Below are 25,224 nucleotides of genomic sequence, written 5' to 3' on the forward strand. Positions count from 1 at the left end.
GGAAAAACAGTCAAAGGGCAAAAATCTCAGCATTGTGAAGCTCTAAAAGAAAATACTGGTTTTGAGGGGCAGGGTGCAGTGGCTCACACCTGTAATCCCAGCACTTTGGGAGGCCAAGGCAAGCAGTTAGCTTGAGTTCAGGAGTTCAAGACCAGCCTGGGCAACATGGCAAAACCCCATCTCTACAAAAATTTTTTTTTTTTTTTTTAATTTCGCTGGGTGCAGTGGCTCATGTCTGTAATCTCAGCCCTTTGGGAGGCCAAGCAGGGTGGATTTCTTGAGGCTAGGAATTCGACACTAGCCTGGGTAACAAGGTAAAACTCCGACACTACTAAAAATACAAAAAAAATTTAGCCTGGTGTGGTAGTGTGCACCTGAAGTCCCAGATACTCTTGGGTGGCTGAGGTGGAAGAATCACCTGAGCCTCGGAAGTCAAGGCTGCAGTGAGCTGTGTGCGTACTACTGCCCTCCAGCCTAGACAATGAGAGCAAGACCCTTTCTGGGAAAAAAAAAAAAAAGAATTATATATACTGGGTTTTTGCTTATCTGCACTCCTGAGTGCAAAATGAATGCTACACCTGGAAAACACATGTCTGCAAACCAAAGTTCTTTAAAAATATAACTCTCTAGTTATTTTTGTTAAAGTCAAGACATCACCAGACAGAACCACTTCTTTAACTTCTACTTATTTCTTCTCACCATTTCATTATGGAAAATTTCAAACATATACAAAAATAGAGACTGGTTTATTGAATTCCATGGGTTTAACAATTATCAACTCACTGACCATTTTGTTTCAATCCCTGATGGAATTGGCTTGAAGTGCATCCCAGATAGCACATAATCTCTCTATATACTTCAGTATACATTTCTAAAAGATAAGGACTTTAAAAAATAGACAAAATACCATTCTTACACATTAAAAATAAATAATAATGCCTTAATATCAAGTATCAAACCACAATTTAAATTTCTCTATCTCAATTTTTTTAACAGTCGATCTGTATGATCAGCATTCAGATACGGTCCACACATCACATTTGGTTAATTTGTCTTTTACTCTCTTTCAATCTATAAGTTTCCTTTTCCTCTGTTTTTTCTTAGAGTTTATTTATGAATGAAACTGGGTCTTGAAGAATTTCCCACATTCTGTATCTAAAAGTATGCCCCTTCGTGGGGTCATTAACATATTCCCCTGTCCCTGAATTTCCAGTAAACTAATGGTTAGATTTAGAGACTCGATCAGATTTAGGTGGGATGTTTTTGGCAGCACGATCTCATACTGGTGATGTGTATTGCTTGGCACCGCATCAGAAGACTGTCTTTTTGTGCTGCTGAAACTGGCTTATGGAAGTTCCTGCTCCGGGTCAGATGCAGTCATCATACCTCACTCCGGCTTTCCCACTGAATATCACCTAAAAACCTGAAGAGAATGCATGCAGTAGCTGCAAAGGGTAATCTGGAGCAGGCCAAATGGAGAATAAGACCAAAATTTAAACTATCACCAAAATGGTGCTGGGTTTACCGTATTTTCTCCCTTTTGGAGCCCCAGGAAACTGGAAAGAACCAGAGACACTAAGAAGAGAAAGGAGCTCAGAAAAGCTAACCCATAAAACTGTTTATGAACTCCTGGGATGATCCCCACAAGCTGCATGCACATGGACCTGGTCCTAATCAGCACATCAAAGACTGAACTCACAAACTACTGGTAAGGGCACAGGCAGGACACATTCAAATAGCACTGCAAAAACAGCGTGAAAACGGCTGTAACCATAGCCCACAAAGGGCTGGTAGAAACCTGTGGCCTAACCTGCCTAGGTCATTTACCTACTAAAACACATATATAAGCACTCCCCCTAGGCTTCAAATAAGACCCACAGTGTCATACATAATAATGAAACTATCCAGAATATAATCCAAAATTATTTGCCATATTAAGAACCAAGAAAATCTCAATTCATTTGGGTTAAGACAATCAACAGAGAAATGCTAAGACGACACAGATGTTGAAGTTATATGATGAAGATTTTATAGCAGCTGTTACATAAATACTCTAATAAGCAATCACACACACTCTCAAAACAAATGGAAAAACAGAAAGTCTCAGCAAAGAAAGAGAAGATATAAAGAAAACCAAAAAGAAATTTCAGAATAGAAAGACACAGTAACTGAAATTTAAACAACTAAAAAAAAAAAAATACTATACAGGCTTGAAAGCAGACTGGAGATAACAGATGAAAGTGTAAGTGAACTTGAAGACAGATTAATAGAAACTGTCCAATATGAACAATGAAAAGAAAAAGGAGTGATAAAAAATGAACAGAGTTCTGCTGTGGTGGCTCACACCTGTAATCCCAGCACTTCAGGAGGCTGAGGCGGGTGCATCACTTGAGCTCAGGAGTTTAAAACCAACCTGGGCAACATATCAAAACTCACCTTTACAAAAATTACAAAAAAAAAAAAAAAATAAAAATTAGCCAGGCATGGTGCTGCATGCCTGTGGTCCCAGCTCCTCAAGAGGCTGAGGAGGGAGGTTCACTGGAGCTCAGAAAGTTGAGCCTGAAGTGAGCCATGATCGCATCACTGCACTCTAGCCTTGGTGATGGAGTGAAACCCTCGCCCACCCCCAAAAATATTAAAAAAAATAAAAACTCACAGATCCTCAGGGACGTGTGGGACAATAAAAACAAATTTAACATTGTTGTCATTAGACTCCCATAAAGAAAGGAGAAAACGTATAGTACTTTAAAAATATTTGAAGAACTAATAGCTGAACATGTATAGCAAAAGACGAAAATCTACAGATTCAAATAGCTCAGAGAACCCTAACAGGATAAACTCAAAAGAAATCTATACCCAGACATGCTATGATCTAACTGCTGAAAACTAAAGAAAAAAAAAACAAAAAAAAAACTTCAAAGCAGCTAAAGAAAAATGATGTATAATCTATGGGGAAACAACTTGAATGACTGTAAATTTCTCTTCAGAAATCGTAAAAGCCAGATGGAAGTGGCATACTTAAAGTGCTTAGAGAAAAGAACTGTCAGCTCAGAATTCTATATGCAGTAAAAACACCCTTTAGGAATGAAGGTGAAATAGACATTCTCAGATGAAGGCAAGCTAAGATAATTTGTTGCCAGCTTTAGAAGAATTGCTAAAGGAAGTTCTTCACAGAGGAGGAAAATGATACTAGAAGACGACTTGGCAATATCAGGAATGAAGGAAGAGTGAATGGTGAATATCTGGGTAAATACGATACCTCTGGAACTTTTCAAAATACATTTGAATATTTAAAGCAAAAATTAAAACACTGCCTTGTGGGGTGGCTAATGTACACAGATGTACTATATAAGACAACTATACTCTAAAGTGACCTAGAGAGTGGCAAGGTTTCTATTAATACATTCTACTTGAAGTGAATCCACACTAATTCAGAGCTGTTCAGGAGTTTTTAGCCTGATCTCTCCATTATGAAGGCCCCATCAATTTTTTACCTAATGGTTTTAAGCAGTCATTGATGATCATTACCTAAACCCATTCTTCATTAGGAGTTACAAAAAGAAGATACTCTAATTTGTTTATTCTTCTATTCACTGGTATTCTTCAATAAAAAAATACCTTTTAAAGTCAGATATTTGATTACTCTGAAATATAATTCACATAGGAGCAAGGGGATAAAGTTTGACTCATACTTTTATTTATCACTTTCCAAAACAGTGAGCTAGAATCACTATTTTTATTAATTTTAAAAAAATTGTATTTACTTATTTATTTTTATAGAGATGGGGTCTTGCTATGTTACCCAGGCTGACCTTGAACTCCTGGGCTTAAGCAATCCTTCCATCTCACACACTCGTGTGTCAGACATGTGCCACCTCGCCTGGCTTCAGAATCACTATTTTTAAATGGTAGCTATGTCAGAGGAAGATGCTGACCTAATCCTCATTGGCGTAGTTTGGAATGGGTATAATTTACTTATTTAGAAAATTAAAGACGAGACCAGGCATGGTGGCTCATGCCTATAATCCCAGCACTTTGGGAACCCAAGGTAAGAGGATTGTTTGAGCCCAGGAGTTCAAGACCAGCCTGGGCAACAGGGTGAAATGCCATCTCTACAAAAAAAATTTTTTTTTAATTAGGTGGGCATGGTGGCATGCACCTGTGATGCCAGCTACTCACGAGGCTGAGGTAGGAGGATTACTTGAGCCCAGGAGATTGAGGCTGGAGTGAGCTGTGATGACACCACTGCACTCCAGCCTGGGTGACAGAGTAAGACCTTGTCTCAAAAAAAAAAAAAAAAAGAGAGAATGTGCTGTATTCAGGAGACCCATCTCACGTGCAGAGACACATATAGGCTCAAAGTAAAGGAATGAAGTAAGATCTACCAACAAACAGAAAACAAAAAAAGGCAGGTGTTGCAATCTTAGTCTCTGATAAAACAGACTTTAAACCAACAAACATCAAAAAAGACAAAGAGACATTACATAATGGTAAAGGGATCAATTCAACAAGAAGAGCTAACTATCCTAAATATATATGCACCCAATACAGGAGCACCCAGATTCATAAAGCAAGTCCTTAGAGACTTACAAAGAGACTTAGACTCCCACACAATAATAATGGGAGACTTTAACACCCCACTGTCAACATTAGACATATCAACGAGACAGAAAGTTAAAAAGGATATCCAGGAATTGAAGTCAGCTCTGCACCAAGCGGACGTAATAGACATCTACAGAACTCCACCCCGAATCAACAGAATATACATTCTTCTCAGCACCACATCGCACTTATTCCAAAATTGACCACATAGTTGGAAGTAAAGCACTCCTCAGCACATGTAAAAGAACAGAAACTACAACAAACTGTCTCCGAGACAGTGCAATCAAACTAGAACTCAGGATTAAGAAACTCAATCAAAACCACTCAACTACATGGAAACTGAACAACCTGCTCCTGAATGACTACTGAGTACATAAAAGATGTTTTATGAAACCAATGAGAACAAAGATACAACATACAAGAATCTCTGGGACACATTTAAAGCAGTGTGTAGAAGGAAATTTATAGCACTAAATGCCCACAAGAGAAAGCAGGAAAGATCTAAAATGGATACCCTAATATCACAAGTAAAAGAACTAGAGAAGCAAGAGCAAACACATTCAAAAGCTATCAGAAGGAAAGAAATAACTAAGATCAGAGCAGAACTGAAGAAAATAGAGACACAAAAAACCCTTCAAAAAATCAATGAATCCAGGAGCTGGTCTTTTGAAAAGATCAACAAAATTGATAGACCGCTAGCAAGACTAATAAAGAAGAAGAATCAAATAGATGCAATAAAAAATGATAAAGGGGATATCACCACCGATCCCACAGAAATACAAACTACCATCAGAGAATACTATAAACACCTCTACACAAATAAACTAGAAAACCGAGAAGAAATGGTTAAGTTCCTGGACACATACACCCTCCCAAGACTAAACCAGGAAGAAGTGGAATCCCTGAATAGACCAATAACAGGCTCTGAAATTGAGGCAATAATTAATAGCCTACCAACCAAAAAAAGTCCAGGACCAGACGGATTCACAGCCAAATTCTACCAGAGGAACAAGGAGGAGCTGGTACCATTCCGTCTGAAATTATTCCAATCGATAGAAAAAGAGGGAATCCTCCCTAACTCATTTTATGAGGCCAACATCATCCTGATACCAAAGCCTGGGAGACACACAACAAAAAAAGAGAATTTTAGACCAGTATCCCTGATGAACATCGATGAAAAATCTTCAATAAAACACTGGCAAACTGAATCCAGCAGCACATCAAAAAGCTCATCCACCATGATTAAGTGGGCTTCATCCCTGGGATGCAAGGCTGGTTCAACATACACAAATCAATAAATGTAATCCAGAATATAAAAAGAATCAAAGACAAAAACCACATGATTATCTCAGTGCATGCAGAAAAGGCCTTTGACAAAATTCAACAGTCCTTCATGCTTAAAACTCTCAATAAATTCGGTATTGATGGAACGTATCTCAAAATAATAAAAGCTATTTATGACAAACTCACAGCCAGTATCATACTGACTGGGCAAAAACTGGAAGCATTCCCTTTGAAAACTGGCACAAGACTGGCCAGGGCAATCAGGCAGGATAAAGAAATAAAGGGTATTCAATTAAGAAAAGAGGAAGTCAAATTGTCCCTGTTTGCAGATGACATGATTGTATATTTAGAAAATCCCATTGTCTCAGCCCAAAATCTCCTTAAGCTGATAAGCAACTTCAGCAAACCCTAGAAGAAAACCTAGGCAATACCATTCAGGACACAGGCATGGGCAAGGACTTCATGTCTAAAACACCAAAAGCAATGGCAGCAAAAGCCAAAATTGACAAACAGGATCTAATTAAACTAAAGAGCTTCTGCACAGCAAAAGAAACTACCATCAGAGTGAACAGGCAACCTACAGAATGGGAGAAAATTTTTGCAGTCTACTCATCTGACAAAGGGCTAATATCCAGAACCTACAAATAACTCAAACAAATTTACAAGAAAAAAACAACCCTATCAAAAAGTGGACAAAGGATATGAACAGACAATTCTCAAAAGACATTTATGCAGCCAACAGACACATGAAAAAATGCTCACCATCACTAGCCATCAGAGAAATGCAACTCAAAACCACAGTGAGATACCATCTCACACCAGTTAGAATGGTGATCATTAAAAAGTCAGGAAACAACAGGTGCTGGAGAGGATGTGGAGAAACAGGAACACTTTTACACTGTTGGTGGGACTGTAAACTAGTTTAACCACTGTAGAAGACAGTGTGGCAATTCCTCAAGGATCTAGAACTAGAAATACCATATGACCCAGCCATCCCATTACTGGGTATATACCCAAAGGATTATAAATCATGCTGCTATAAAGACACACGTACACATAAGTTTATTGCAGCACTATTCACAATAGCAAAGACTTGGAACCAACCCAAATGTCCATCAGCGACAGAATGGATTAAGAAAATGTGGCACATATACACCATGGAATTCTATGCAGCCATAAAAAAGGATGAGTTTGTGTCCTTTGTAGGGACATGGATGCAGCTGGAAACCATCATTCTCAGCAAACTATCACAAGAACAGAAAACCAAACACCGCATGTTGTCACTGATAGGTGAGAACTGAACAATGAGATCACTTGGACACAGGAAGGAGAACATCACACACTGGGGCCTACTGTAGGGAGGGGGGAGGGGGGAGGGATCGCATTAGGAGATATACCTAATGTAAATGACGAGTCAATGGGTGCAGCACACCAACATGGCACATGCATACATATGTAACAAACCTGCACATTGTGCACATGTACCCTAGAAGTACAATAAAAAATTAATTAAAAAAAGAAAATTAAAGACCATTGTCCAAACATTTAAATCATATAAGGTCTTTAATTATGGCAGGGAATATATAGGATGACATAATCATTTAGATTGCTTATACTATAATGTGTCATACTTGCATTTTATTGCCATTGGATTATTCTGGGGGGGGTGTGTGTCTGTGTGTGTCATTTCTCCCCTAGATTATAAGATCCCCATGGACAACAGGAAGCAGAGATCAAGGTGATACTTACTAAAGGATTAAGTAAAATACAAAAGAAGTATATTTTTGTAAGTCCGAAATCAAAGGCAAAATCCTAGTAACTATGGTCTTTTCTCACAGTTCTGTTTTAAACCACTATTTTAAAAAATCAATTACTCTGTGCCAGCCACTATACTGAGTCTTTTCAGTTATTTCATCTAATTCTCCAGCAATCCTGGGAAGCAGGCTCTCAGCACCCTCAGTGTGCAGACCAGTAAACCGCTATGCAAGAGATGATGTGGCATATCTGACTCATGCTTCATTAGGGTATAGCACAAATCCAAGCCCAGAGTCTGGGTCGAGTCATTTCTCCCAGTTGCGCCTCTCCTCTTAGTGATATGTACCCTCCCTGCTGGGGTGCATGTCCATCACTCTACTAACCACACAATCATCTGCTGGCTGTGCCAGATTCTTGACACTTGGAGCCCAGAAGATGAAATAAGGCAACAGGACAAAATGCAGGGGAGAGTTAGAAACTTCCTGTGCCCCTACTGGGAAGGGACAGCCATGATTGCTCCCTAGAAAGGCATATATGACATAGGAGACAGTCATCCTCCTCATCAGAGACTTAAAATCGAGCCAATGGGGTAGGAGGAAGAATATAATCTATCAAAAGAATTACTGAAGTCGTTAAAACTTATGTTTGGAAAAAATTGATAATGTGAAAATGGTCACAATATACAGGACAGTACAAGCAAATACAATGTGCTTAGAGCAGGGGGCTGTGTGTGTGTGTAGAGAAGGGGAGAAGGAGTGAGAGAAAGGTGGGGAGGAAAGTGGGACAGATGGGAAGAGAAGGAGGGGGAGAGAAAGGGAGAGAGAAGACAAAGAGTGGGAGAGAGAGAAAGAGAGAGGGGAGGGAAGAAGGAGCAGAGGGGAGGGAAGAACTGGCACACAATGGCATAAATATTAATAGTGTCTCATTCTAACTTATGGGATATGGGCAGTTTTGCTTTCTTCTGTATACTTGTTTATATTTTGCAAGTTCTTTACAATAATCAGAAGAAAATTATTTATTAAAATATGTGGTGGGGATACAAAAAGGGATGAGTAGGATGAGCACAGAAAATGTTCAGGGCAGTGAAACTATTCTGTATGATACTATATGATGGCTACATGTCATGATATATTTATCAAGATCCATAGAGTGGTCAACACCAGAGCGAACCCTAATGTAAATTATGGACTTGATGTGTTAACACAGGTTTGATTGTAATGACTGTATCACCCTGGTCAGGGATGTTGACAATGGGAGAAGCTGTGCATGTGTTGGGGCAGAGGATTTGGAAAATCTCTGTACCTTCCTCTCAGTTTTGCTGTGAACCTCAAACCGCTCTAAAACATAAAGTCTTTTTTACATATATATATATATATATATATATATATATACACACACACACATATATATATACGCACAGAAAATAAACATGTAAGTTTGTTCAGAGTCAATGATAATTATGAAGGCTCAAGTAGTCTAAACATTTTGAGGAATGGGGAAAGAAGAAGAAACAGTGACCAGAGTGACCAGTGGCAGGTATGAAGCAACTTGATGGGAGAGCTGGGCCAGTATTAAAGGTGAAGAAGAGAGGCTTGAAGGTCACTGAGGCTGCTGTATGCAAAGTCATTGTGGACAGCAGGATGCTAAAAGGAAGGATCTGCATGTATCCAAGGCAAGGAGTAGTTAAACCCAACAGCAAGACTGCCGGCTGCAAGGTGAGAGGGAGTGAATATGTGTGTGTGCACACTGACACCAGGGGAATATTATACAGCAGGTAAAACAAATCAGGGTGGTCACAGTCAAGGAGGACATTAATTTCATCTATGATACTTGAACTGTTTTCTCAAGAATAAATTTTTATAGTATGCATACAACTAACATATAAACACTTTTTTTTTTTAAGACAGGGTCTCACTCTGTTGCCCGGGCTGGAGTACAGTGGTGCCATCTCAGTTCACTGCAGCCCTGACCTCCTAGGCTCAAGCATCATCCCACCTCATCCTCCTGAGTAGCTGAGGCATGTGCCACCAGGCCCACCTAACTTTTGTATTTTTCGTAGAGATGGGGTTTTACCTTATCTCCTAGGCTGGTCTTGAACTCCTGGACTCAAGCAATCCTCCACCTCAGCCTCCCAAAGTGCTGGGATTACAGGTGCAAGCCACCACACCCGGCCAACTTTTTTTTTTTTTTTTTTTTTTGAGACGGAGTCTCGCTCTGTCGCCAGGCTGGAGTGCAGTGGCACAGTCTCGGCTCACTGCAACCTCTGCCTCCCGGGTTCAAGTGATTCTCCTGCCTCAGGCTCTCGAGTAGCTGGGACTACAGGCGCCACCACGCCTGGCTAATTTTTTGTATTTTTAGTAGAGATGGGGTTTCACCATGTTGCCCAGGATGGTCTTGATCTCTTGACCTCGTGATCCACCTGCCTCGGCCTCCCAAAGTGCTGGGATTACAGGCGTGAGTCACCGTGCCTGGCCCCAGCCAACTTTTTTAAGAAAAGAATTCAAAGTAAGAAAAAAAGTAAGCAAGCACACAAACATGAAGTGTTGTATCAGTCAGATGAGGGTTTGAATGAACCTAGAAATGGCTCTGCTTCTTATGAGCTATGTGACCCTGGATGAGCTAATGCACTTCTCTAACTTGAAATTTCTTATCTGTTAACTAAGGATAATACATCTGCATTTGCAGAGCTATTGTCAGAACTGAAAATATAGCCAGTCTCAGGCTTAGTGCACTTGGGAGAGCCCCTGATAAATGGTGGCTGAACATTTACAGATTTACACAAGAAGTGGGAAAGAACAGAATCTGGGTAACAGAAGAGAATGCCTGAGCCTCTAGGTATAAGAAGCACATGATGAGGGGGACCAACGTGGACAAGTTTGGCTGGCGGGAAAGAACAAGGGATCACAGCGTCCAAGTGCACAGCACTTACTGCAGTTCTCTTCATCGCTGCCATCGGGACAGTCCTCAAACCCATTGCACCGGAAGCGACCAATGATGCAGTGGATGCCGCTGGCGCAGGGGAAGAAGGTCGGGCCGCATTTCGACTTAGCCTTGGCTGCAGGAAGAAAAAGAAACAGCAAGACATCAGGAGATGTTCTCAGATGACTGCATACTCATCCTACTAACACTGAATGTGAAAATGAGTCCACTTAAGATTTATCTTAAAGTCCCTGAAGCTTTCTTCTCATTACCACCACCCACCTCAAACACCCAGCCAGATTGAACACCCACATGCAGCATCATCTAGAGAGGAATGCTTCAAAAGTACCCAAGAGGCTAACATAGCCCCTGCACCACAGCAGGTGCCAATCAAAATGTACTGAACGAAGCCACGAACGAAGAACAGGTAAGTAAATGGATGATGAGTAGATGAAGGTGCTGAACAGCATCAACATTTAGTAAGTGTTCACCGTGCTAGGCAGTGTGCTCAGAGCTCTGTATGGATCATCTCATTTAATTCACCCAGCAACCACCCAACGGGATGATGGGCAGAAAAGAGGTAACAAAACAGAACTGAAACTGCTATGCTTACCAAGACCTCCTTGCAAGGTTGGCTCTTCCTTGGCTGGAGTCTGGGAACTTGGATTTTGAGAGACTTTGCACCATCCTAACTAACAAGAGTGGCTCACTGTGCCTAAACTGTTTATGTAAACAGTACAACTTACACTGAACACCCCTGCTTTCCTTCCTTCTGGGAGGCTATAATTTTGGTACGTGCTGAGCAAAGGGTGCCTATGTGATCAGTCCCTAATAAAAATTCTGGATACTGAGTCTCTAGTGAGTGTCCCTGGTCGATAACATTCCACATGTGTTGTTACATTACAACTCATTGCTAGGGGAATTAGCGCATCCTTTAGACTCAACTGGGAGAGGACTCTTGGAAGCCTGAACCTGATTTCCTCTGGACTTTATTCCATTCGTCTTTTACCTGTGTTGATTTTGCTTTGTATTCCTTTGCTGTAATTAATCATAGCCATGAGTATGATCATATACTGAGTTCTGTGAATTCTCCTGGCAAATCACTGAACCTGGGGTGGTCTTGGGAGCCCCAAACAAATGAGTATGGTTCTTATCACCACTTCATAAATGCGCTTTGAGAAATCAAGTGACTTGCCCAAGGTCACACAGTTGGAAAATCAAGCACCGGGTGAGGGCCGGCACACAGATGCCAGAAGCCCTGACCTCAACCAACTCGACAGCATTGCCTCTCTCTCTGCCAGAGGCTGTCACTTTTCACAACAGAAGCCAGACTCCTGCTCCAAATAAATTCTTCTTCCACTCATGCTGTACAAACAGTTTTAGCAGAAACTGCTGTAACTTGGGCTTGATTGAGTGTCCTGCTAAACCAAACAGCCCTGTGGGGTAATGTACTCTCCCATTAATGGTTCTGGTGCTCTGGCTTGCGATTAGGGGATGTGAGATGAGATCTATTGCTACATACCAGGTAGCAGGCCCTATGTAGCATCCCTCTTGTCTCCTGTCTTAGAGGCAGGACCCATGGTCCTCCAAGAAGGGCGGGCCATTTCTTTGAAACAAACAAGCAATAAATTACCTCCACGTTCTTGCTGTCTGTAACATGCTGACTTTGGCAAAAGTCAACTCACAACCATCAGGGTTTTAAGGCCTGAAATGTTCCGGGTTTTAAAAACCCAAGTGGCTTTGTTTCACCTTGGAACTTCTGTTATGGTACTGGTGTACTCTTCTCAAAGCATAAACTCAGGACAGTCCTGGGTTCAAGTTCCAACTCTATTTTTTATGATGGGCAAGTTTCTAAATTTTGCTGGACTTCAGTTTCCTTACTGTGGCATCCTGATAAGTAAGCAACAAGTAAGCAGGCCCAAGTTGGGAAGAACAATTGTTCCAAGAAATGGCTAATCACAAACCCACTGGCCCAACATCCTTTCATTAAATACCTCATTCCATAAGTAGGCCCCTCCAGCATGACCCTATAAAACTTTCCTCCAGCCCCTGCCGCTTTGCAGACGGCCCATTCGCTGCCGTGCTGCCTGTTGCACCCATGCAACATATTTTTGTACTTTTGCTGACAAATCTGCCCTTCTTTACCTATGACTGTCTTGGTATTCTTTTACCACCCACAACATCAGCCCCAACCAGTTGCATCCACAACATTTATTAGTAAATTGGAGGTAACATCTACTTCCTCGGGCTCTAGTAAGGATTGAGATAATCTATACAAGACATTATAGAGCATGGTATACAGTAGATGCTCAATTAATGGTAATGTTTATGCTATTTGTCATCGTCGTCATCATCATCATCATCACTATGTTCACAGAATTTAGAAACTGATCATGGAGAGGCAGGCAGAGAGGGGCACGGAGGCAGAGCTGGGCCCAGGGCAGTACCACACTCTATGGTGTCAGCAGGAGCATGGAGCAGGCAGGAGTCCCACCCTTCTGGGCATGGCTGCAGTCATCCAAACTGCAGCTGCAGACGCAGACATCTCTGTATTCTTGGGGGCCCAGGAAGGGCCCCCCTTTACTCCCACAGTCTCAGAGGTGTCTGCTCCAGCTCCCTGGCCTCTCCCTGCTGTCAGCACCCACTGAGATCATGGAGCAAAGTTGAGGCCGAGCCTGGGCACTGTTGCAACCCAGCTGGATGTGTGCACGCTCAGGGCAGTGCTGACACACCAGCGCCCTGCCACCTCAGCTGCCTCTGGACTTTGGGTGAAGACAAACATGGGAGGGAGACCAAGGCGGTGCTGAAGACAGCTTGGCACTGCCCTGCAGGTGCCCCTTGGCACAAACCTGGGCACCATGAAAGATAGCAAGAGGCAGACATGCTCCTAGGCAGAGAGGGCAGGTCCCTGGTGAAGCCCAATCTTCAAGCCAGGGAAGGCCTGAGGCCTGAGGGCCAGGCTGTGGGTCCCACAGACTGGAGTGGGAACTTTTCCAGGCCCACCCATGGATTAGTCAGCATGCATGCACTTCCTCCCCTCTGAGGCCCATAAAAGCCCTGGACTCAGTCAGACTTGAGGAGACAACGGGACAACCTGCAGAGAGGAGCTATCCTCTCTGCTGAGAGCTGAACACTCAAGACACCCTGGCTACAGAGAGGAGCTGCCCACTGTGAGTCTCCTCTGAGCTGTTCTATTGCTCAATAAAGTTCCTCTTTGTCTTGCTCACCCTCCACTTGTCTGCATACCTCATTCTTCCTGGATGCATGACAAGAACTAGGGACTCACTGAATGGCAAGGCTAAAAGAGCAATACCACAAACAGGGATGAAACATGCTGTTTGCCCACTATGTTGTGGGAGACAAGAGAAGAAAGAAGAGTTGTGGCCCTTCAGGGACCCCAGACCTAGGAGCACCCCCAAGCCAGGGTTGTGATACCCTTTTTAGGGCTCTGTGGTTCCTGGAGTCTCCAAGCTTCCAGGCATCACACTGCATTCCCCAGTGTCAGCCATGGAAAATGCTTATGGTATGCCGGTCCAACCACAGCCTTGCGGGGAGCTAGCACCCATGCCGGTGTCTGGAGCTGCCTGCCCTACCACAGCCGGTATACCTGGCTGTGCAGTGGCTGAACTCCACACTCACTCACACAACCCTCACTGCTGTGCAACTGGCTTGCCCTTGTCAGGTATGGGATCTAGGCCTGTAGTGGGAGCCAAGCACAGCCTGCCAGGTCAAGTGGGAAGAGGAGCCCAGAAGGCCAGAGCAAAACTTGGGCAAAGGTGCCACTGGCTACAGAAATTTCCAGCTGGCAAAGTGATACCCCAGAGATCCCGTAACAGTACTTCACTGCCCTCCATATGAGAAAAGAAGGGGTATAAGAAAATATACATGTACTGACCTATCTATGCAAAAGAAATACAGGAGGAGAAACCAGAAACTAACGAGATTGGTTATCTATAGGGGGTGAGTGGGAAAGGAGTGAAAAACCACGGGGAACTGATATCAGACAAGATAACAGGATAAGAAGGTTGCACATTTCTCCGAGTATATCTATCTGACTCAACATATACTTGTGTAAATATACTCAGAGCACTGTATATCTTAGAACCATGGTAGTATTTCACACACCCCAAAAATAAACACTTAAAATCAATCACATGTGGGAAAAACTCAAAATGAAACATTAACAATAACAAGTAAACATAACCGTATTACTAGTAAATAACACCACCACACTGAAGGGGATGGGGAAGAAAACAACCAGCCTAAGTAACTCAGGAAAACAGTATGTTGACTAGATTCCATAAAGCTAAAGAAAAAAAAAAAAAACTACAATACTGTACACTAGTTATATTTGTTTCTCCCAAGAGTATGGGTCATCAATTCTGAAACTATCTTCTGGGTGCACTAGGGTGGAACAATTATGTAAATATACTGTAAGATTTCTGTCAGAGAGAGAAGTTGCAAATAAAGAAAGTTGGAAGGCTAGGACAGGTGCGGTGGCTCACGCCTGTAATCCCAGCACTTTGGGAGGCTGAGGTGAGTGGATCACGAGGTTAGGTGTTCAAGACCAGCCTGGCCAAGATGCTGAAAACCCATTTCTACTAAAAATACAAAAAAAAAAAAATAGCCAGGCGTGGTAGAGGGCACCTGTAATCCCAGCCACTCAGGATGCTGAGGCAGAGAATTGCTTGAACCCGGGAGGTGGAGGTTACAGTGAGCTGAGATTGTGCCACTGCACTCCAGCCTGGGCGACAGAGCGAGACTCATCTGAAAAAAAAAAAAAGAAAAGAAAGTGAGAAGGCTAAAGTGAATCCTGAGGCTTTGGTTATTGAACCAAAATTTCTAATGGAAGTTTGAAGGAATTGGAGGCCACCAGTATGAACTCAAGGTCTTCAAAAATTAGACAGTATGGATGGATGGATGGATGGATGGACAGATGGACAGATGGACAGACGAAAATAAATATTGATTTGTGTGTGTGTATGGGATAGTGTATATACATACATTTCCTAGCTCCATCTGCTGAGAGAGACTAGCAGCAGTACACCTAAACAGCAATAAGCACACCTAGCAGCCAGATCTTGGTTTCTAAATACCATTATCTAACAAAGAAAACCAACCTCCTTGGAGAAGTGGTTGATTCCAGGAAGAATATACAAACAAGATGAACCCGGAGTATCTTCTGTTGCCAGAAGTGTGAAAATAAAGTAAACAAGTGTCCAAATATCATGGGAGCATGTCAAAAGGACACAGAAGTTACCCTGAAGTTCCCAATAGCCAAAGCTAGAACAATCCAAGCAACAAAGTCAACAACAGTATCAGATTATGACATAGAGCATAAAATAAATATCCGAGGCCAACAAAATAAGGATCTAGTACCCGAGACTGATACCAAAAATTGTTGAATAAGTAAGTAAACAGGGAGAAAGCAAAGTTCTTCTTTATTGAGGACTTCTCATTAATAAATGTAGAGGAGGTGCGGGAAACAGAAAGCCACCACGAAGCAAACACTATGGCAATAACTGTTACAGGCAAGATCTGGCAATGGATGCTAAAATTAGAAAATAAACACTTGAGGAGAAACAGGATATGCACAGTGTCAAAGTATCTGCCCCAATATGTCATTTAATTACAAAGAGAAAAACAGTAACTTGACAATGGAGAAACTTAGTAGATACCACCTCAACCAAGTGACCATGGTCAACATCATCAGCAATGAGATACATCAACATTATAGTCCCTTCATATAAGATGCTGTGTCAGGGGTCCCCAAGCCCACACAGATTCAGTGATTCACTAGGGTAACTCCCAGGACTCGGCATATAATCAAAGCTAAGATTTCTTACAGTGAAAGGATAAAAAGGCCAAGGAAAAAGGTATATGAAATGAAGTCACAGGAAACCAGGCTCAAGCTTTCACAAGTATTCTTCCAGGGCAGACACACAGGATGTGCTTAATTCCTCCAGCAACAAGTTGTTGACAACATGTGTGAAATGTCACCCACCAGGGCGGCTCATTAGAGGCTCAGTGCTCACGGTTTTTATTAGGGGCTGGTCACGCAGGCATTCTCAGTACACCACATTTCCAGACTTCCAGCAGAAAAACAGCATCAACTACACGGTCTGCACAGCCAGTTTAGGCATGGTGAGCCACCATTAACAGTTGGGTAATGGGAAACCTACTGAAATTTAGGTTCCCAAATGCCAGCCAAGGGCCAATGTTCCAAGCACACTTTTCAAAGGGCAGCAGTCAGGCCTGCTGTGTTAATGCTTTTTCTGCACAGATGGGCATTTTGGCTTCTGCTGGGAAAGGCTACAGTAAGAGAAAAGCAGAGGAGTTCCATTTTCCAGGGTCAAGTTTGCCCCTCTGCCAGCTCTCCAGCCATCGTGTCCTTCCAGACAGGTTCAAGCTTCTGACATACGGTCCTTGATCAGCCAGTCTCGTTCTGGGCACCTTTTGAGGGAGCAGGGAAGAACGCTTATAGGCTTTGCCATCTAGGCTGAGAGTGTTTCCTCATAAGCCTCAGCACATCACTCCTCTACTAAGAACATCACTGCCTTCCCATTAGAATAAAACCTGGAGTCATCATGCTGCTCTCCAATTCCAGGCTTTCTCATCAAGGCCATGAAGATCTTCCCAACTTGGAAATCTAACTACACAGGCTTCCTTGTTCCTTCTCAAGTCCAGCCAGCATATTCCCACCTCAGGGCCTTTGCACTCTCTGTTCCCACTACCTGGAATGTCTTTCTCCCAGGGCTCAGCAAGGCTCACTCCTCCATCTTAGTCTCTTGAATCATTGCACTATCTGCAGTAGAACCTATGCTCCCACCCTTAGTCGCTCTAACCCTCAGCCTTCTTTTCTTTCCCTTCACAGGACACATCACTACTTGATCTCACCAGTTTTGTACTAAGCTGTTTGGCTAATGCCCCTGCCTTCCAGCCTCCAAGAACGTACACTCATTTGCATACTTTCATGTACCATTTTTAAAGGAGCTGCACCGTACAGTGCCTACACCATGTGCCTCATAAATATTTGCATAATGTCCAAATGAACCTATAAGAGGAAAGAGTGAGGCTGGACAACATGGCTAGTATTTCCTGAATGCTTAGTATGAGCTAAGCATCACACTCTGTCTCACAGATATCTTTTAAGTTCTCACACACACACACAAAAACATTTTACAGATAAGAAAACTGAGGTCCAGAAGTGAAGTAACTTGACAATGCTAATAAACAGAGTCAAGGCTCAAATCTTTCCCCTGGCACAGCTGCTCTGTCACCTCCTTAGATTTCTCCAAGGACCAGCCCAGTTCCAGAGGACTAGATTTTATGGGAGAAAGAGAAAAGAGTGAAAATATGAATGATTATAAACAAATTAGCCATCATTCAATTAACTGGCTCTTTGGCCCTGCCCTTGCACCCTTTTCAGGAATTACTAATGAGACTTCCTGCCTGGTCAGCATGCTCAGTCGTGGTTTATGTCAGGGGAGCCTGTCCTGTTATGATTTACATTTGCATCATCACATGCCCACAAAGCAGATCACAGGCAACCAGCTGAGTGCCTGGCAGGGGCAGAGAAAAGCCTGTCCCAGACAACAGCTGTCAGCTGCTGCCTGCCTGCATGACTTGCTACAGGGCTGTGGGGAAGGGGGGTCCTGGGCAAGGCTCCGACTGTCCCTCTCTCACCCCCCATTTCCACAAAGGGGAGATTTCCTCATAGAACTCAGCAGCGTCTGGCAGAAGGCGAAACACTGACCCTGCCTGTCTTTAAAGTAGCCCTGACAAAGGCAGACAGGGTGACTGTGTTCCGCTGAATACTTGAATTCACCACTTTTCAAGGATTTAGTCCACAAACTTTTCAAAGCGGCAGCTTTCATTAGCAGGAAGATGGGGACCAAGGGTCTCCTGTGGGTTGGGTTTATTTCCTGACCGAAGCCCTCCCCCAGCTTTTTAGAGCCGACTTCCCACAGTCCTGGAATTCACAGACCAGTAAGATAAAAAATAAAAAGCTAGATGAAAGTGGAGGAAAGACTAATACAATTGCCAACTTTTTATTTTACGCAAAAACTTACACGAATACATGCAATGACCTCTACTTACTATTGCCCTAAATAAACATTTGCCTAAAATAACATATTGCCTTAGCACCCAAAATGCAGGAAGGCAAAGTCTCAGAGTAAGGAACTCTCTAACCTGAAAGGGTAGAAACTTTATAGCTACATGTTCACTAGACTGTCTTTATTTTTCCCATTTCACCAGGGGCCAGTGACAACCAGGTCATAAATCAGAGACAGTCCTGGGACCAATATTCGGGGTCCACGTCAGAACTAGAGGGGGCCAGGAGGCATTCCAGTGTCTCCAGGTTGCGATATCCTAACGACAAAGACTCGTAACAACTGGAGCACACAGGCAGTCCACCCAGGTTCACTCAGTAACTAATTCTCACATTCCACAGATGAGAAAACTGAGGCCCAAAGAGGCAACTGTACTTGCCCAAAGTCACATAGCTGTTTAGGGTCAGATTGGTCTATAGTGCAGTTCTTCTGCTGGAGTCCAGCTTCTTTTAACTATACTACACTTTAGGCAGGGTACCCTAGGGCCACACCTGATCAAACCCCTCTTCTGGGACAGGCACAGGAGAAACTCCCAAGAAAAAGCCACTCTCCCACAGGAGCAGAACTTTCCAGGCCTTGTAGAGAAGGCTCTTCCCCAGACATCATCATGCCTGTAGCTCCCAATCTGCCCAGGGCACAGGGCTGCTCAAGGTCTGGAGGGTGATGGAAACTCCAGCGTGGGCTTGCTGTCTCTGGCCACCACCCCAGACGCTTCCCAGGCAGCAATCACACAAAAGAGCTGGACAGAGGCTGCAATGTGGAAGCATCTCTGTTCCACCAGAACAGCCATGAAGTCAGCTAATCAGACCTGCTGCCTCTCTCAGGCTATGGCAATAGCTCCCGCTGTAGCTGTGGGTCTCTAGGATCTCTCTTCCAGACCTTTGTGGTTAGCCAAATGAGCAACAGCTACTCACCTTCAACCCCTGCTCATCTCCTACTCCTGCCCCAGGATCCTGCCAGTATGTGGCTGAGAGAGCCCAACGAACGAGGAGCTGTTTCACAGTATCGCCACCCTTGCTTTTATAAACACAAGACATAGCTCACTGTGAAAAAGTCAAACCATGGAGAAACATACAAAGACAGATGTAAAATTTATCACAAATGGCCACCATGTGGGGAAGTACACTGCAGACATTTTGGTAAACATGCTCTTATAGCACGGTCTCAAAAACTAGTGTGTACAAATGGATCGCCCCAGGACCCTGTTAAAATGCAGTGGGTCTGGGGTGGAGCCTGGGATCCTGCATTCCTAACAAGTTCCCAGGCGATGCTGCTGGCTCCAGGTGCCACAGCTTCCAAGAGCAAAGGGCCACTGTCTTATTCACTGCGTATCTCCAATGCCCAGAGAAGTGGCAGGCGCACAGGCTACTCAATAATTACTGACGGAATTCATAGGCAGAAATCCGAGCATGCAATTTTACTTAAATGCACCCTTAAAATATATGCTATTCTGAAACCTGTTTTTGCTACATAACATATTGTGACATCTTTTCATGTCAATAACTACTGGTACACATCATCATTTTTAATGGCTAAGGGTAACTTTACTTTGTCTGTGTATCCATAAATCCCATTACTGATGGACATTTGGGGTGTTTTCAATAAACAATGCACAGCCAGATGCATATTTTTCCCACTTGTATATTATCTCGTGAAGGTACAACTGCTAGGTCAAAATCGGATATGCATGTTTCACATTTTGGTATCCTTTTGACTGTTGACTGCCTCCTCCCTGAGGAACTGGTATTGTCTTCTGGCCACAGATGGCTATGAGAAAAGCCTCCAGTTCAGGATTGTCTGCTATGGGCTGATTCTCCCATGTTGGCAATGACGCTCCTAGAAGCACAAAGGCTGAGAGCATCCCATGGTTCCTCTGCATTTTTGTTAAGTTGCTCCTTAACTGCTGCTGCGCTCTATTATTCTCCATCCATCTCTTTCTCTTAATTTTAACATCTGTGTATTTCATTATTCTGCAGAGTAGGGGACATTCCTGTCTGGTCAAGGAAACCGTGACTCTTCTTTTTATCATTTCTAAATCTGCACTGGGTACAGGGCATCAGTCTTTGCTGGAATTGGTTTCCCTGGGTTGCAGGAATCATGGGAAAATGCAGCGTCCTCCTTCTGTGAGATGCTCCTTGAGTTGACTTTCCTGGGCTACATGGTCTCCTTCGACTAAGGACCCTGACAAAGGGCAAGGGCTGACTCTCACTCTTAGGACTGTCCTACTTGCCGGTATTTTTCCAGAATTCCCCATTCTCTGGGGCAGTGTCGTGGAGAAAAAGTCAGTGATCCACCTGCAGCAGGATCCCCAAGGATGCTTGTGAACATGCAGATTCCTGAGTCTCTCCCCTAGGGGAATCTGCATTTTTACTAAGCACACTAAGGATCCCAATGGGTACTAAAATGTGAACATCCTACTCTGACCGATTCTACTGCTTTCTTATACCACAGAGCAAATGACCTCATCATTCTTTTCTTCCTGATGTTACTGCCGCTCCAAGAATCACGGCTACACAGCCAATGTGAGACCTACTCTGGCCATGACTCCTTCAAGCCAAGTCTAATACATCCCAGATAGAGGAGTTACCATGAGATGAATATCCACAAGGAAACAACTGGCCTCTTTATGATCGTTCCGCATTTCAACACTGCTCTCTTCTTCCCCATTTGTGTGCAAGATACAAATTCTGCTTCACACACAAAAGCTGTGGGCTCATATACAAATGGTTGTTATTCAAGCAAAAAGGCCCTTTTTAAAGCTTTGAAACTTACTCAGTTCTGTCCACTTCGTAAGGATTTACATTTACCTGTGCCCAACAGAAAATAGAATTAAAGAGGCAATAAATAATCTGCTCCTGTTTGGCCAATATCAAAATATTCCTAAGCATCCTATTACCTGTCTGGTGCTGAGTCAGTCGTGTGGGAATTCAACCTGTCTGGTGCTGAGTCAGTCGTGTGGGAATTCAAACACGAAGCCGACAGGCTCTCTCTGTGATAGTGGAAGACAGAGACAGGTAAAGGAGCCCCTGCATGTAATGCAAATAGTGCCCTGATGGGGGAGCTATAGGATGCTTAATCTCAAACTAGGGAGGAGGCTGGCATCAGAACAGGCTTCTCAGGGGAAGGTCGGTTTCAGCTGAGGTGGGCCATGGTCTAGGCGGAAAAGCAATGTAATATTTACAGCGTGAGGCCTTACTCATTCCGTTTTTCATTCCACTAATATTAATTCACAAATTCTGTGTCACACCTGCAAAGAATGAGAATACATAGAAGACACCGAGGTGTTTGTGGAATTGTGGAATCAACAATGTTCCAAGCCGCCTGTGTAAAAGCCTGGAGGTAGAACAAAGTGATAAAGGAGGAACTGAAAGGAGGTCAGTATGAACACGCTTCTCATATCCGTAAAAGTACCTGGTATCTTTTCATTAATCAAAAAAATCAAAAGCCCTATTTCTCATTTAAAAAAATGTGCTATGAACCAGTTACAATTCAGCTCACTGTAAAGATGTGAGAATGACAAGGGCTAAGCAAAAGTATATGTCAGAAAAGAATCAAAGTGTAAAATTCACATAATTTGAATCAACATGCACAGCTCCCCAAAGTGAATACCCACATGTGGCCATTGCTAGCTAAAAACTGCAAAAAGCAGTCGATCTGATGTTGCTACTATTAATATATTCAGTCCTCTAGCTCATTTGGTGAAAGGTCAAACTGGTTCCTTTTAAAATGACTTCATGGTTGGGGACAAGAAAGCAAAGAAAGCCTTGTAAAAATAACTGACTTTTAAAAAGTAATCTGCCTGGATTCTCCAGGAAATCTGGGGGCCAAAGCAGGGAGCTCCTTTATTGTGGTCCCAAGGCAGATGACAAACAGCCCAGAAAACAAACTCACTCCTGGAATTCTAGCCTTTGCAAAAATTACGGCTTGGGCAAAAAGCCCTTTGCTTGTTGCAACAGTTCAGCTCCACATGACTACTGGAGTAGACTCCAAGTTTTATCGATCAGATATTGCAATGTATTATTTCTTCCTAAAATAACATATTGGCTGTTTCAGACGTACACACTGGGGAGTGAAAGAGCAACAGACCATACGCTAACTGGAATATAAATACAGAAAGGCGGCATCCAGTTGAAACAGCTTTGCCAGAAGATTCTCTTGTAGAAAATTCTTTCCAAACCTCTTCTCCTTTAAGCTGAGAAGAGGAGGTCTACAGCCTGGGGTTAAGAGGTCAGAAGGACTCAGGGTTAAGAAGCATCCAGGTTTCTGGGACGGGCGCGGTGGCTCACTCCTGTAATCCCAGCACTTTGGGACACTGAGGTGGGTGGATCACGAGGTCAGGAGATCGACACCATCCCGACTAACACAGTGAAACCCTATCTCTACTAAAAGTACAAAAAATTAGCCGGTTGTGGTGGCACATGCCTGTAGTCCCAGCTACTCAGGAGGTTGAGGCAGGAGAATCGCTTGAACCCAAGAGGCGGGGATTGCAGTGAGCTGAGATTGCACCACTGCACTCCAACCTGGGCGACAGAGTGAGACTGTCAAAAAAAAAAAAAAAGAAAAGAAAAGAAAAGAAAAAGAAAAGAGGCATCCAGGTATCCACCTCAGTTCCACCATGTAATCACTGAGATCTTGGATGAATCACTTAACTTCCCTCAGCCTCAGTGTCCCCATCTGTAAAAGAAAGATAAAGATGGTACAGAACTCCCCAGCTGTTGTGAAAATAAAATGAGATTTTGCATGTAGAGAATACAGCAAAACGTTTGCTATCTGGTAGAGATTCAGTAATGCCTTCCCCTCCCTAACATGGTTCATGGTTCTACAAATTGCTTTTCACATAGATGGCTAGTCCTGAGAAAAATGAGGTGGAAATCAATGTAATGTTTAGACAGTCTAAGGCTTTGCTCTTTCAGTTATTCATTCCACCAACAGTAATTCTCAACTCGCTTTATGCCACACACAGAACCAAGTGTGGGGGTTGCAAAGAGAATAAAACAATTTCTGCTAGCAAGAGGCCCTTAGCTAAAGAAAACACCTGGCCAAGAGAAAGAGAAAAAAAAGAGACAATAAACAGACGATTGCAATGAGATGTGGTAAATGCTACATAAGCTGTATCAACATTTGCCTTTCAACAGTTAATTATGGCTAGGTGTGGTGGCTCACACCTGTAATCCCAGCACTTTGGGAGGCCAAGATGGGTGGATTGCTTGAACTCAAGAGTTCAAGACCAGCCTGGGCAACATGGTGAAACCTTATCTCTACAAAAAAAAAAAAATAATAATGCAAAAAAAATAAAATAAAATAGCTAGGCACACACCTGTAGTTCCTGCTACTCTGGAGGCTAGGGTGGGAGGAAAGCTTCAGCCCAGGAGGCAGAGGCTGCAGTAAGCCAAGATTGTACCACTGCACTCTAGCCTGAGTGACAGAGCAAGATCCTGTCTTTTAAAAAAGTTAATTACAGCAGTTAAGCAGTTAGATGTCAGCCTGCTTGGGTTCAAATGTTGTCTCTACCACTTATTGGCCATACGATTTATGGTAAGTTGGTTACCCTCTCTGTGCCTCAATTTCCTTATCAGGAAATGGAGATATGAACACTACCAACCTCGCTCAGTTGTTGTGGGGATTAAATAAGACAATGTAATAATTACTTGGCACTTTTTCTGGAACAAAGTATTAGCTATGATAGTTAATACTATATTTGCTATTGTTTTATACATTACATCTTGTTATCTGATATTATGCTACAAAATATAGTATTATAAAATATAAAATGTAGCATTATGTAGTATTGAGTGTTACAGATTATCCAGCATTATTATACAGTATTAGCTATTATTACTATTCCCATTTATTATTATTATTATCATTTCAGATAATTTCTGCCCAGCAGCGGATACTTAATTAATATGTGGGGAATGGCCAGAATGCAAAAGGAACTCAGAAAGAGTGGGACCCACTCAGCCTGGGGAGCCTGGAGGTACTTCATAAACCCGTGCTATTTTAGTTGGTTATGAAAGATTTATAGGAGTGTGTTAGTGAAAAAAAAGAGAGAAGGACACTCCAGGCAAGAGGAATGGCATGAACTAAAGCTCAGAGTTGAAACAGGTTACGGCTTGTACAGAAATCTGGGAGAAGCTAGGGCACCTGGGACACGAGCTACGCGGCAGGAGATGCGTCTGGAAGCAAGGCAGACAGGAGTCTGGAATTATCCTGGAAGCCAGCAGACAACTTTCTAGAGGAAAGTGATGCATCAGATTTGTTTTTGATGAAGAAACTTTTTATATGAACCCACAAAGATATCATGAAGCTATTGGAAGTCAAGGAAATCTCTTCATCCCCCTCAAAAGCCCTGAGGGAGCAGAAGAGAGACAAGCCCATAATATTATTTGTACTTTTAGGAAGAAAGACACTATAAACCATAACAGAATTCAAAGTGGCTATCATGGACCCTTAAAGTACTTTTATTATGAAGAATGACAGGCGGAAAAAAAGGCAAAATTTCCACCGAGCAAGTTTGGGATTAGGAAATTATAATCTAAAGGGATTTTTA

The 25,224-nt window shown here is 42.8% G+C and overlaps 1 protein-coding gene across 2 annotated transcripts in view; it reads right to left on the reverse strand.

The window, feature by feature from the left end:
• The window catches only part of LDLRAD3 (low density lipoprotein receptor class A domain containing 3), a 287,633-nt gene that overhangs the window by 139,491 nt on the left and 122,918 nt on the right, over positions 1-25,224 (reverse strand). For both annotated transcript variants that reach the window (XM_025355717.1, XM_025355716.1), the window contains one exon: positions 10,571-10,696. In XM_025355717.1, coding sequence (XP_025211502.1) covers positions 10,571-10,696 — 126 coding nt within the window. The remainder of the gene's footprint in view (positions 1-10,570; positions 10,697-25,224) is intronic.

The sequence above is a fragment of the Theropithecus gelada genome, chromosome 14, assembly GCF_003255815.1.
Source record: "Theropithecus gelada isolate Dixy chromosome 14, Tgel_1.0, whole genome shotgun sequence".
Classification (NCBI taxonomy): domain Eukaryota; kingdom Metazoa; phylum Chordata; class Mammalia; order Primates; family Cercopithecidae; genus Theropithecus; species Theropithecus gelada.